This window comes from Leishmania donovani, chromosome 20, assembly GCF_000227135.1.
Source record: "Leishmania donovani BPK282A1 complete genome, chromosome 20".
Lineage (NCBI taxonomy): Eukaryota > Euglenozoa > Kinetoplastea > Trypanosomatida > Trypanosomatidae > Leishmania > Leishmania donovani.
The window spans coordinates 484710-497243 of NC_018247.1; the positions used below are offsets into that span (position 1 = coordinate 484710).

General features: G+C 61.4%; 2 protein-coding genes across 2 annotated transcripts; both read left to right on the plus strand.

The window, feature by feature from the left end:
* Window positions 1-982: 982 nt before the first annotated feature.
* LDBPK_201120 (hypothetical protein, conserved) lies at window positions 983-6835 on the plus strand (the record flags this gene model as incomplete). The annotated part of the gene is made up of 1 exon (XM_003860405.1): window positions 983-6835. One exon carries the CDS (start codon window positions 983-985, stop codon window positions 6833-6835), a length of 5853 nt encoding a protein of 1950 aa, XP_003860453.1.
* Window positions 6836-7747: 912 nt separating this feature from the next.
* On the plus strand, window positions 7748-11314 carry LDBPK_201130 (hypothetical protein, conserved; the record flags this gene model as incomplete). The annotated part of the gene is made up of 1 exon (XM_003860406.1): window positions 7748-11314. One exon carries the CDS (start codon window positions 7748-7750, stop codon window positions 11312-11314), a length of 3567 nt encoding a protein of 1188 aa, XP_003860454.1.
* Between the last annotated feature and the right edge of the window lie 1220 nt (window positions 11315-12534).

Sequence of the window (12534 nt, forward strand, 5' to 3'; positions counted from 1 at the left end):
GGTGGGCGCTGACACGCGAGGTAGAGGGGGAAGCTCCGCCGGTGTTCCTCACTGCCGTCCTCGTCTGCCGCAGAAGCGCCAGCGTCTGTGCAGGTCACTGTCTCTCCACCTCCACCACCACCTTTACCATCTCATCCCCACCACCACTCTCATGGCACTTGCCGAATCGTTCGGGTTCAAAGTCGGCTCTTTCCCTTGGCCTCCTCCCACGTACGCCATCGACACGCCCCACAGCACTGCCGCGCTCATCATCACGCAGCACGGCAATCCTACTGCAGGCGCGCGCCTCATTAAAGCCCCTCCCCTCCTCCCTCGTTCTCTCGTCGCCCACATCTGCTTTGCGCACTCGTGCAATAAATACACATATATATGTATTTACGTATTGAAAGAGAGAGAGGAAGAGGAAGGACAGAAAGGTAAGAGGGAGAAGGCGGGACGGTATTTCGCTGCCTCACTCACGGACGTGCTGCTCCACCGTCTGTCTCTCTGCCTGTGCGCGTGGGCGTGTGCGTGTGCATCTCGGGCGGGCACACACTCAAACGCGCGTGCGCATTCATTTACGCACGCAAAGCCTTGACTGAACTCATCTCTCCTGCTCGCTGTCTGCCTGCCTGTCCCTCTCTCCTTCTCCCTGTAATACACACCACTGCCCGCTTGTGCACAGCCCATATTTCGTTGTGTCGTGGTTTGCCATTTCGACTGTGCGCTGCCAACTGTCTTGCTGTTGCTGTTACGGTTGCTGTTTCTTCTGCCTATCGATCGCCATCCCTCTCTCTGTGTCTGCGCGCACGCACGCGCGCCTATGCGTGCCTTTTTTTTCCCGGAGCACCACTCTGGCTGCTTCCCCTGCTGCAGCCTTCTGTTCTGCCCTCGATCCGCTTGACGGCTTTGCTTCCCGTTTTTGCCCCCCCCCTCTCTTTGTTTGATTTCGGGCAGGAGTGAGGCGTAGAGAGGGAGGTGGAAAGCGCTGCGTGCGGCTCTCATGGCGTCTGTGTCGACCTCGCTGCAGACATCCTTTGGGGATGCAGAAGAGAACGCCTGCTTAGAAGTACGCGGGCCGTTGTTTACTGGCGTTGCCGACCGCGCCCCACCGCCTCGAGTGGAATGTGTCACCTACGCAAAGCTACCCTGCAAGTGCGCGCCCGGGCCTCCCATCGTTGTTGTCTCATCATCGCCACGGCCGCGCTCGGCATCGCCAGCGACACCGGCTGCGGGAAATCACTTGCTGACAGCTCCCCTGCCACTTCAAGCCTCCGCCCCGCCACCATCCTCGTCAACAGAAGAAGTAGCGACGTCATCGGCACCGCTTAAACCACCGGCTCCTAAAAGCACCGCCTCTGTGAATGAGAAGGGCGACTCGCCCTTTCTGGCAGCGCAGCAGTTCCTGTTCTCCTCCGGGGCGTCGCTGCTCCACTACGCAAGCCCGTCCTTTTACCTCTCTCTGCGCAGCGGTGTAGACGCAAACGGAGGCGGCAGTGGCACCAGCACCAGCTGTGTCGAGGTGCTAAGTGAGGAAGGCCAGCGCAACTTGTTGACGTCGTCCACGGTAGCAGCGGCACTCAAGGAACGGTATGACGGAGTCGGTGCTACAGCCGTGTCGGGCAGCAGCACCGGTGCCAGCGGCGGTAGCGTAGACTGGAAAAAGATTGACTGGGTGCGCCAGCAGTGCCGCTACACGGGCGAGGCACTGTTGAAGTCTTCCGTAAGAACGGCTCACGATGGCGAGGAGGCGACGCGGCGGGAGAGTGCATCGCACGCAACTGATGCGGCAGCCGTCGCCTCACCGCCTCTGCCCTCTGCCTCCTCATCCTCCACCCCTGGCAGCACTGAGGTGGGGGAAAAGTCGGTGGGTGCCCGCCTTATGCAATCTCTGCTGTACCCTTTCACGCAGCCATCCGCTCCACCAACGCCTGCGGTCGCAGCGCCGGCGGCTGCTGTGGACAACGCTGTCACTGGCACGGTGGTGCCGCACGGGGTCGGCGTCATGACGTACTTGCTCTACTGCAAGCCCAAGACCGCTGGCTATGGCTACCCCTCTGGTGGCTCCAGGAGCCAAACCGCAGGCGCGGGTGCTTCGTCTTCGCCCCTCCTTCCTATGCCCCCATTTCTTCCGCCGGACCTTATACCGACTGCCTACTGCCCCCCACTCACCGACATTGAGATCACGACCGCTGAGGACGGCCTCGCTTCCTCAGGAACCTTGGCAGCATCCCCTGTGCCTCCGGTACCGCACCTCTTGCTGCTGTCGCTGATTGTGTACGAGGGCGCCTTCGTGCGTGGACGACGGCATGGGCGAGGTCGTCTGACGGCGTACGGGCGAATGGTGCTGGAGTGCACCTGGTCAGAGGATGTGCCATGTCTGGCAGTGCCATGGCCCATATCCTCAGCAGCAACGTCAGCGGCGTCTCCGGCGCCGACGCTCTGGAACGTGAGCGCGCACGTGTGGGCACCCGCGGCCGCAAAGCCGACGCTGTCGCTCCCACACGTCAGCCAAAATGCACCACGAGCTTGCATCACGAACACGGATGGCACCAAAGCGGCCGAAGCACGTCGCTCTCCCTCCTGCGCACCCTCAGGGACGTGGTCGGTGAGAGCGACGGAGGCGTACATGGGCTCCTTGATGCTGGCAACGGTAGCGAGCAAGAAGCTGCTCGCCAAGATGGAGGCATGCATGGGAAGTGCTGGGGCTTCCCTGGTGGCGAAGGCGGTAACCGACCTGCACGGCGCGCGTTACGTCGCTCTTCCTGTTCCCCACCCCTGGCCCTCGTCGGACGGCGTGGATCTCTGCGACGCCTTCTGTGGATTGGGCTGGGCGAATCACGTGGTGCTCCTCCCAGATGGTTTCGGCGAAGCACACTTTAGGGCAGACAGCGGCCTGGCGCGCTCTGCCGCGCCGCCTGCATCGTGTACACTGACCGTATCTGCTCTTGGTGGTCTCTTTCATCCGCCACTCTGGGTGCCAGAGACCTCTTCTGCTGCCCTGTTCATGCACACCTCCCTCCCATTACCGTCTTCTTGTTGGCAGTACTGCGGTCAATGGTCAGCTGGCCTCCCGCATGGCTTCGGGGCAGCAGCCGAGCGGCTTACCGACCCCACTGCCGCCTCCCTTGCCTCGTCTGCCTCCACTGCTGGTGCAGGGCCACCGCAGTACCCGTGGCGCTCGCTCTTCCTTGGGCAGTACGTGAACGGGAAGCGACATGGGCCGGGGACCTATCACGGCGCGCAGGGCAGTGAGGCCACAGAGGTGGTCCTGTGTGGTACGTGGCCGCGCCACGGGCGGAGCGGCACCGCTGCTGCTGCTGCTGCTCGCGCAGATGAAGAACAGACAGCGGCGAGCGTCGTGCTTTTGCCCGCCTCCTTCGGCAGCGGTGTTACCCGTGCCGCCGGCTTTGGAGCCGCAGCTGCCGCCTCTTCCCCACATTCGCCGCCGCTCTCGTCATCGTTCTTTTCTGTGCAGTGCGTTTGCTGGAGCGACAGCGGCGCCGACGAAGGCAGAAAGCCTGAATGCGGCAGCGGCAGCTGTGGAGGGGGGTTCTTCCCGGTCGCGAAACTGCGGCAATCTGCTGCAGCGTTGAGCGGCATGTGGGAGCCGCTGTTCCGCGCCGTGGACGACGCGGTGGCTGGGCAGAGCCCTACACTGTTGATCGGCGACGAAGATCCCAGTGATGGAACCAGAGGTGGGTGTGGAGGCGACGAAGCTGCCGTATCCGATGCCTCTCCATCGCGCAAGGCACTGCTGTGGCGGCGAGCATGTCGAGTAGTCGACAGCTTCGTTGTCTCCCCCGAGTGTGTCGCGGTGCTGAGCACCTTTCATGCTTGCTTTGCCTTCATGTACGGGGAAGACGTGGCCGCCGTGGCGGCAGAGGAAGGAGCAACAGCAACAACGGCTTCCGCGACTGTCACAACGCCTTCAGGGTCCGAAGAAGCGGCGCTGAGGCTTCTGCAGCGCCTCGAGAGTGCTGCGACTGTCGCATCGTCGTCGTCTGCGGCGACACTCATGGGTTACCCGTGGTGCCCAGCGCACTCCTGGTGTGCAATGGGGCTTCTAGGCAGCCCATCTGTCTCGATGCGGGGGACACAGGGTGGCCCCGGATTTGCGGCCTGCCTCCACTCGGGACTGTCAGACGGCGCCACACATTATCAGCCTCCACCCACCGCCTCGCGCCTTGGCACACGCCAGCCCAGCGGCTACACCAGAACAGCCTGCTCGGAAAGAAGCGCAAATGGCGCTCTGCTGCGACCCCCGCTCAGCGCCGCGGCCGCCGCTCTCGAGCCGTTTGCTGCGGCCCACACCTTCACCCACGCCATGCACGCGGCCGCCGCCTTCGTCTCCTCCCTCCGTCTCCGACTTCTCTCCTGCTTCGCCGCCTACCCAGACCTCTGTGAGGTGGTCATGGGGGACAAGGAATGCGAGGACAAGATTGTGCAATACTGCTGGCACATCGTCTTTGGCTACGTGGGGTCAGTGCTGGTGAGGAGGGCGACCGCCGTTGCGGTAGCTGATGTGCGTCTCGTGTGGGAGCTGCTCGGACTCAAGAGCCAGAGGGGCGGGAAGGAAACGCTGACAGACTACTTCGTGGCCCTGCGTCGGTGTCGCACTCTGACGAGAGAGGACATAGCCACTGTGGCGTGTGCCGACGTTTTGGAAGCGTGTGAGGCAGGCGGGCATTCTCCGCTAAACGAGTGCGCCAGGCGTCTCGGAAAGTTGCTGGAGCTGCACGCGACAGCTGCTTCGTCGTCCCCCGTGCATGGCACGCCAGTCGACCGTATCTCCAGCGAGCTGCAAGAAATGACGACTTTCCTCTCACAACTGCATGCCTTGTTAGGCACCGCGGGAAAAAGCAGCGGTCGCGTGAAGAGCTCCGCGGATCATTTGTCCGGGTCCGAGGGAGAAGACGTGACGATGGCGGCGACGTTCACGTTGGCGCAGCGGGAAGCGCTGCTTCGCTGGGTTCTCTTTTCGGCGACCGCGGGCCACACGGCGGTTGCCTCTTTTCCATCACGCAGCGTGGTAGGGCGGCACCCGTTCGCGTTCCTTTTGGTTGCTCATTTCCTGCTCAGTGGCCGAGTCATCCCTGCGTACCCTGTGCTGGTCGGTGATAGCAGCGGATGCCCCTCGCGGCACGGTCTTCTGCGGCTTCTCACAGACATGGGGAGAGCCACGAGAGAGCTGATGCACACGTACCCCTCCGTCCGTTGGCGGGCTCTCCTCCCCTCGCCGGCTGCGCCAATGCATGTATGGACGATGTCTGCGGTGTGCCCGCTGGACACGTTAGCGCTGAAACTGGAGTACGTGCTCAGTCATTGTGCGGCTCTGCACCTCTGCGCGTCCTGCCGTGTTCATCTGATCAGTAGTGGTGCCGACGGTGCGTCACCACCCTTGCTGCAGGGTGACGGTGAAGGCGGTTCGGGCGACACGGACGAATGCAGCGGCGGTGCGCCGAAGGACAGCGCCATCCACCTCAGCGTGCACAGTCTGTCTCGCGAGGCACAGCAGTGGTGCCGGTGCGAGCTTACGGACCGTCTCACTGCGCCGCTCCTGGAGGCGCGCCTTCAGCATTACTGGGATCGTCTCACGCGGAGCTCCGCGCAGCACAGTAGTCCCAATCACCACCCCGCACGAGTTGATGGGACTGAGGATCATCGCCGCAACGACGCGATCCCGCCGTCCCCGTTGATGCGGTGGTTGCTGCTTTGTCTGCAGGGCGTGTTGAGTGGTCCACTCCAGCCTCAGCCGGTGGTGAGACCGTCTAGCGGCACTGCCCCGGCGGACTCGGCCTCCATGCGGCGTCGCACCAATCAGGCCTCTTCACAGTCGCCTAGGCAGTCCTGCTCGGCCGCGCTTCCGACTCGCTACACCTGGAAGAAGTTTATCAGCGCCGTCTTCTTCAGCCCTGCAGAACGAGAGGAGTGGATCTCAGCCCACAGCCCCACCACCACCGCAGTCGCCTGTGCTCTGTCCTTGATGGACAGCTGCTACGTGGCCGCTCTCGCCTATACGCTCCGCGAGCTTGCCGGCATAGAGCTGGACCTCAGAGTGCGCTTTGTGTTCGAAGACGATGACGAGGACGAGGAGAGGAGCGCCGATGCCGACAGGCAGGCGGCCAGCGAGGCAGGCGGGGCGGGCGAGCGTCGTGGTGCGACGGCTTCGGCGGCGTCGTCAGTGCAAATGGAAAGCATCAAGCAGTCGCGGTGTGCGCGGAAGAACATCTTCCTGAGCTCTTCCTCATCCTCATCCTCCATACCTCTGTCGCCGCGGGCAGCGTCTCCGTTGCCGGGACGAAACCTCTCCCCAGACAGTCGCGTGCAGCGCGCGGCCACGCACGCACATACCGGCGGCAGCAGCAGCAGAAGTGGGAACGGTAGCAGCCACGGTTGCTCGCCAGGCGATGGGGCTACCGCAGCCTCAACGCAGTCGTCGACCCCGACGCGTCAGCGCCTTCCCGCCTTGCAGCAGGTGTCGAGGCTTGCATGTACGGAGGAGCCACCGTGTGATGAACCACCCCGAGCGAATGGGCGCCTGCGGAGTCAGTCGGCGGCCGTCGCCGGCTCTGTGGCGTCTCCCCTGATGGGTGGTCCTGTGGGAAAGGAGTGGGAGTTGACGCTAGTGCTCCGACACGGTAATGACGGCGGCGAGCAAGAGACGGCAGCGTCGCCCAACCACCTCTTCTCAACACTCACTTGGGAGGTGATGGAGCAGGTGTGCTCGACCGTGCTCCATCAGCTGCAAGCCACGGCCCAGCCCGGCGATGCGGCGGAGAGCAAGAAGCTGACGAAGGCAAAGGCAGAGAAATCCAGACGGCGATCATCAAAGAGAGAGGCAATATCCATGTAAGCACACGCGAGGCAGATCACAGCCGTCACTTCACGAGCCTCGATAGGAAAGGGCTGTCGCGGAACAGCAGGAACCAAGTAAAGGGTACTGACTTCACTTTCTCTTTCTCTCTCTTCGCTCTTTCAAGACGACCACGCACCCTCGCATACCAGCACGCGCCTACGCCGTGGTCGATAAAGTCAGCCGCATACAAGAGCGAAACAAAAAGGAAATGCGAGTCTATCTCTTGAGTCGTCGAGGGTCGTCGGTCATGCACGGATTCCCGTAATCGCCATCGTCTGGCATGATGTGCCCCTCTACTATATGCCACCTCGCCGCCGCTGCTGCTGCTGCTGCTCCTCCACGTCTCCATCTTTCTGTATCTCCCCTTCGTTCTCCTTTCCGGCCCCACACCCTTACACACACACACACATAAAACTCTCTGTAGTTCGGTAGTGCACTAAGCGGCCTCGCGTCGACCCACACGAGCGCGCACGTACACAGACGCCCCTCTCTCTCTGCAATCATCACACACTGACGTGCGGGTATCATCGTCAAGAGAAGAGGCTACCACCCATACACCGCCTCTTTATTTCTCGCAACTATCTCGTATTCATCTCTCTGGCCGTGACTAGACTCACGTAAGTGCGTGGGGTGCGACTGAGTGCTCCTCCGCTGCCACTTCTCGGCGTGTGTGCTGGCGCGCGTCTCTTTCTTTCCCTGTTGCTGTGTCTGAGCGGTGGACCCCCCCCCCTTTGTGCAGCTCACTCACTCGCACGTTCGCTCTCGTCAAGTGCCTCGGCCGCCCTTCTCCTTTCCCTTTGCTTATAGAGTCCTTCTCCGTTTTCTTTTCGATCGTCTCCTTTTCTCCTGCGCCCTGTTATCCCCTTCCCCTCCCCACTCCATTCACAGAGCCATCCACTCGCCGCAACGATGGACACAACGACAGACTACAACACTATCCTGCACCGAAAAGACAAGGTGACGCAGAAAGTCGTGGACGTCGCAGCTGCAGGGATGCAACCCACCGCCGAGGAGAAGAGTGCCGCCACGGCCTTCGACGGCGATGGCAACACTACTGTCGAGCGTGAGTCTCTCGAAGCCACGGACGAGGAGGAGACGACCAACACCTACGACGAGCCGCAGGCAGGCAAGCGAAAGTCGTCTGAGTCGAGCAGCAGCAGCAGCAGCAGCACCACAGTGAGCGGCAGCAGCTCGGTCTCGCGCTCGGAGACTGGTTCCCCGAAGGATGCCGCAGGCGCCCTGCTCACCGGTGGCCACGGCGCTTCGGGCGACGGGACAGTGCAGGTTGTGATGTATGCGAAGCGTGTGACATACTCGTACAAAGAATCTCAGCCCTTCCTGAACGCAACCACGCCGCCGAGCATCACGGCAGGACAGGAGCAGTGCCCGACTACGTCTGCAAACACGAGCGCCGCCTTCCCTGAAGGCGTTTCTCATCTTCTGGAGCCGGCCATGCCAACGCCACCGCGCAGCAACTTCGTTGGTGGTCCCGGTGGTCCAGGTCGCTCCGGGCCTCGCGGCGTGGCAGCGTACATGCAGCTCTCCCCTCCCCCCTCTGCTCCACAGACAACCGGCGCGAGCGCGTTATACCCCTTCTCCAACAGTTACGCGGTTCCGCCGAGCACCGCCGTCAACGCTCCGTCGTTCTCGACCGCCTACCCCAATAGCACCAGCGCCGGCGCAGGATACTCTGCTGCGTACGCGACTGAGCAGGCACCGTACGACGATTTCACAGGCGGACTCGCAACTCACGCGGCTGGCCCGTCCGCCGCTGTTGACCCCTCGCGGAAGAACACCGAGAAGGAGCCCGCACGGCGGAAGCGTCGCTGGGGCGCCGCTGCAGACGCGGACGAGAACCAGCCGCGCCGCAGCCGCCGTATCCACATACAGGACGAAGCCGTGGAGGAGGACGAGGAGTACGCGGACGAGGAGGGCGAGGGCTCGCATGAGGCGTACACCGGCAGCAGCTACTCGGACGAAGAAGGCAGCTACAGTTACAGTGGAAACGAGGAGGACTATGAGTACTACGAAGAGTTCTACGAGGAGGAGGTAGAGGAGGATGAGGAGGATGAGGAGGAACCGCGCATCGACATTATCGAGGGCAGCGGCCACGGTAACACGCTGCACGATATCCTTTACGGTACCCCAAAGGCTGGCGCGAACGCGAACGGGAACTACAGCAGAGACCTCCGCGAGTCCATGCGGTTAGACAGTCCCTACCACACGCCGACGGAGGACAAGCAGGAGCCCCCTCGCTACGGCCACCTACACCCGCGTCACGACGGCGAGGAAGACGAAAAAGAGGGCCGCCTCCGCTCCACATCTGCCCACTCGTGGGAGGCCGCAGCTAAAGTGGCGGCGGCGCACCGTCGTTCTGCGACGCCGGAGCGCGTGAGTCGGCATCACCACCACCACAAGAAGTCAGCCAAGGGCTACGAGGGAACAGACAGCGAGGATGGCGAGAATCACCACCACTCCGCTGCTGGTGCCGGCAAGAAGCACAGGAAAAGCGTGTATGAGCACGGCGAGCCCTACACGGAGGGCACCTTCAAGGTCAAGGGCAGGAGGAGCAAGAAGGACAAGGCGGGAGGCCACTACGGAGCCATGACGGATCTCGACGACATTATGGAGCAGAGCACGGCCGACTCGGGCAGCGCAAGCAACGAAGCGCCACATGAACCGGCTGGCAAGGACAGCCGGGCAGCCTTCCGCCCGTTGGGCTCTAGCGACACCGAGGATGTCGATGACTTCACCGCCCCTTCCAGAAGTCTCTCGCGCAACCGCAAGAGTCGGCAGCTCGCCAAGGAAGTGAATGAAGAGGACCGTCTCCACCACCGCAGCGGTGCCGAGAGCATGAAGGCGACAAGGACCACGAAGTTGGACGCCAAGGACGGCGGCAAGGTGATTAGGGAGGAGGAGCCTATCAACACGCCGTCGCAGCAGAAGCGCGCGGGTGCGGGCGACGAGGCTTCGGGTTCGACGGAGCATGAGGACGAAGGTAGCTCGTCAGACAGGTGCGCGAAGAGGGAGGACAGGAAGAAGCCCAAGGGTGGCCTCCTCATTAAGTGTGCCTGCTGCTCAAAGGAGAAAAACACCGACGCCAAGGCCAGCGGGAAGGAGAACGAGGATGAGGCGCTCAAGGGTGGCCTCCTCATTAAGTGTGCCTGCTGCTCAAAGAAGAAGGAGAGTGACGCCATGGCCAACGGGAAGGAGAGCAAGACGAAGTCCAAGTGTTGCCTCTCCAGCAAGTGTCGCTGCTGCTCGAAAAAGAAGGACAGCGACGCCATGGCCAACGGGAAGGAGAGCAAGACGAAGTCCAAGTGTTGCCTCTCCAGCAAGTGCCGCTGCTGCTCGAAAAAGGACAGCGACGCCAAGGCCAAAGAAAAGGAAGACAAGAAGCCCAAGCGTGGCCTTATCATTACTTGTAGCTGCTGCTCGAAGGAGAAGGGCAGCGACGTCAAGGCCAGCGAGAAGAAGCCCAAGGATTCCATCCTCGTTAACTGTGTCTGCTGCTCAAAGAAGGACAGCGGCGCCAAGGACAGGAAGGACAAGAAGCCCAAGGGCGGTAGCGGTGGCATTTTCAGCTGTCTCTTCGCCATGTGCAGCGGCAAGAAGAGTACCAAGGATCAGGTGGCGGACAAGAAGGGCAAGGAAACCGACGAGGAGGAGGAAGAGAATTCCGACGCGGCAGCCCCATCCAAGTGTCTCACCACGTCCCCTGTCGAGAGTCCAGTATATCGTCAGCTCAGTAGCCGGCAGTTGAACCGGAAGAGTGACAAGAAGGTAGACAGGGCGTTCAAGGTTTCCAAGTCACGGCAGGCGAAGCAGCAGGAGGAAGAGGAAGAAGTCACCGCTGAAACATCAAAGTCTGCGTCCTCGGTCTCGTCAGCGGCGATGACAGGCGAATTTGAAGACCGAAGCGAGGAAAGTGCCTCGTTCCCTCCAAAGAACGCGAAGCGCGGCGGCACTCAAGCCCTGTCTGATAGCGCTCGTGTTGCAGCAGCCGCGTTGAGTCAAGAAGACTCTGAGAGCGAGGCGAGTGCACCGGTCAGCAAGAAGGCATCGTATCAGCTGACCCCGAGGCCCTCGCCACGCTCGGCTGGTCAGGTTCACCGTCGGCACAGTCGCACTGGGTCTGCGAGGGCGCAGAGAGGCACTGCCGCATCCTTCACTGATCACTCGCGCTTTCACACAAAGCCGGAGAACCCCGGTGTTGTGATTCCTGTGGACGTGAGTGATGTGGACGAGAGCGACGAGTCGAGCGTCTCGAACTCGGCCAAGGCGCAGCAAAAGCGAAGTCACCGCCATCGCCAAACACGAGTCGTCGAGTATCGAAACAAACACAGAAGAGAGAAGAGCAGTCAGCGCAAAAGGGCTGAGAGCAGCCGCGCCGACAGAGCTATGCTGCTCAATGAGAAGCCGAAGAATAGATCCTCGTCCAGTGCGGGTGGGAAGCGGTCATTCTCAGCATCGTGAAAGCTCAAGGGCGCGCAGCAGCACGTGGGATGGCGTCGATTGGTCACCAAAGACCGGCCTGCAGGCGACTTTCGACGCTGCCCTTTTTTTTTGGACCGGAGGGAAAAGTGGGGACTGACTTGACGGGGACAGGTGCAGGAAGCGCTGCCTTCGCTCTTTGTTCTTTGGTCGCTCGTTCTTTCTTGTGCTGTGGTGGACGGTGCTGCTCTCACGCATACACATGTTATGTGTGTGTGTGGGCGCGCTATGTCATCGGCCCTTGTTGCTCCCTTCTATTCTCATTCTCATCTCTCCATTGGTCCCTCCCCCCTCCCCATCCCTTCATCCTCCACCTCATTCACTTGTACGGAAGCGCGTCGCTTCCTCCTTTATATATCTCTCTCTGTTTTTTTTTTCTACTGTCACAGTTGTTTGCCTGGTTTGTGTATGCCTTTGTACATGGAGCCCGTAATGCTGTTTATGCCATCTCGGCTTGTGCGTCCATGCTTACCGTGTTGAACGCGCTCCTGTGACGCACATGTGGGCATGTCGAATGCACCCACACGCGCAGCCCTTGGCCGTCACCACCATCCCCGGCAGAGAGGCACAAGGGCCATGCAACACTGGAGAGGCAATGATAGGAATAGAGCGCCTTCATGTGTGTGCGTGTGCACGCTGTTGCTGCTGCTGCTGCTGCTGCTGCTCTGTTCGCCTCCCTCCCCCCCCCTCTCCACCCCCCCCCTCTGCCTCCCACGCAAGCACGTACACGCACACACACATATATGCGTGCATAATGCTGAGTGATTTCTTCTTTTTTATTTCCCTTTTGGTTGTCCAAATCTATCTTCAATGTCCACCCCCTCCCCTCCCTTCCATCTCTATCATCTGTCTTCACCACATGTCTGTTACGAGTAGAGGTGGAGAGGAGGAAGAGGGGGAATGGGGATGTTGAGAGAAAGACGATTGGCGCTGCGTGGCCCCTCGGACTCTTTTCTTCCTCGTTTTTTTTTCTTTTCCGGCGCCGCCCTCCTCCTCACACACACACACACACACCGTCGTTTGCCGCCCAAACAGCCCCCATCACCGCCACACCCTCATCATATTCCACCCCACCCCACCCCAGCCACCAGCCACCAACCACCCGCTCCCCTTCTACTCCAGAGGGAAGCCAAGTGGGAAGGACAGGGTAAAGGGGAGGAGGGGCAGGCAAGCATCCCATCGGTCACCTCCAGCGCTGTGTC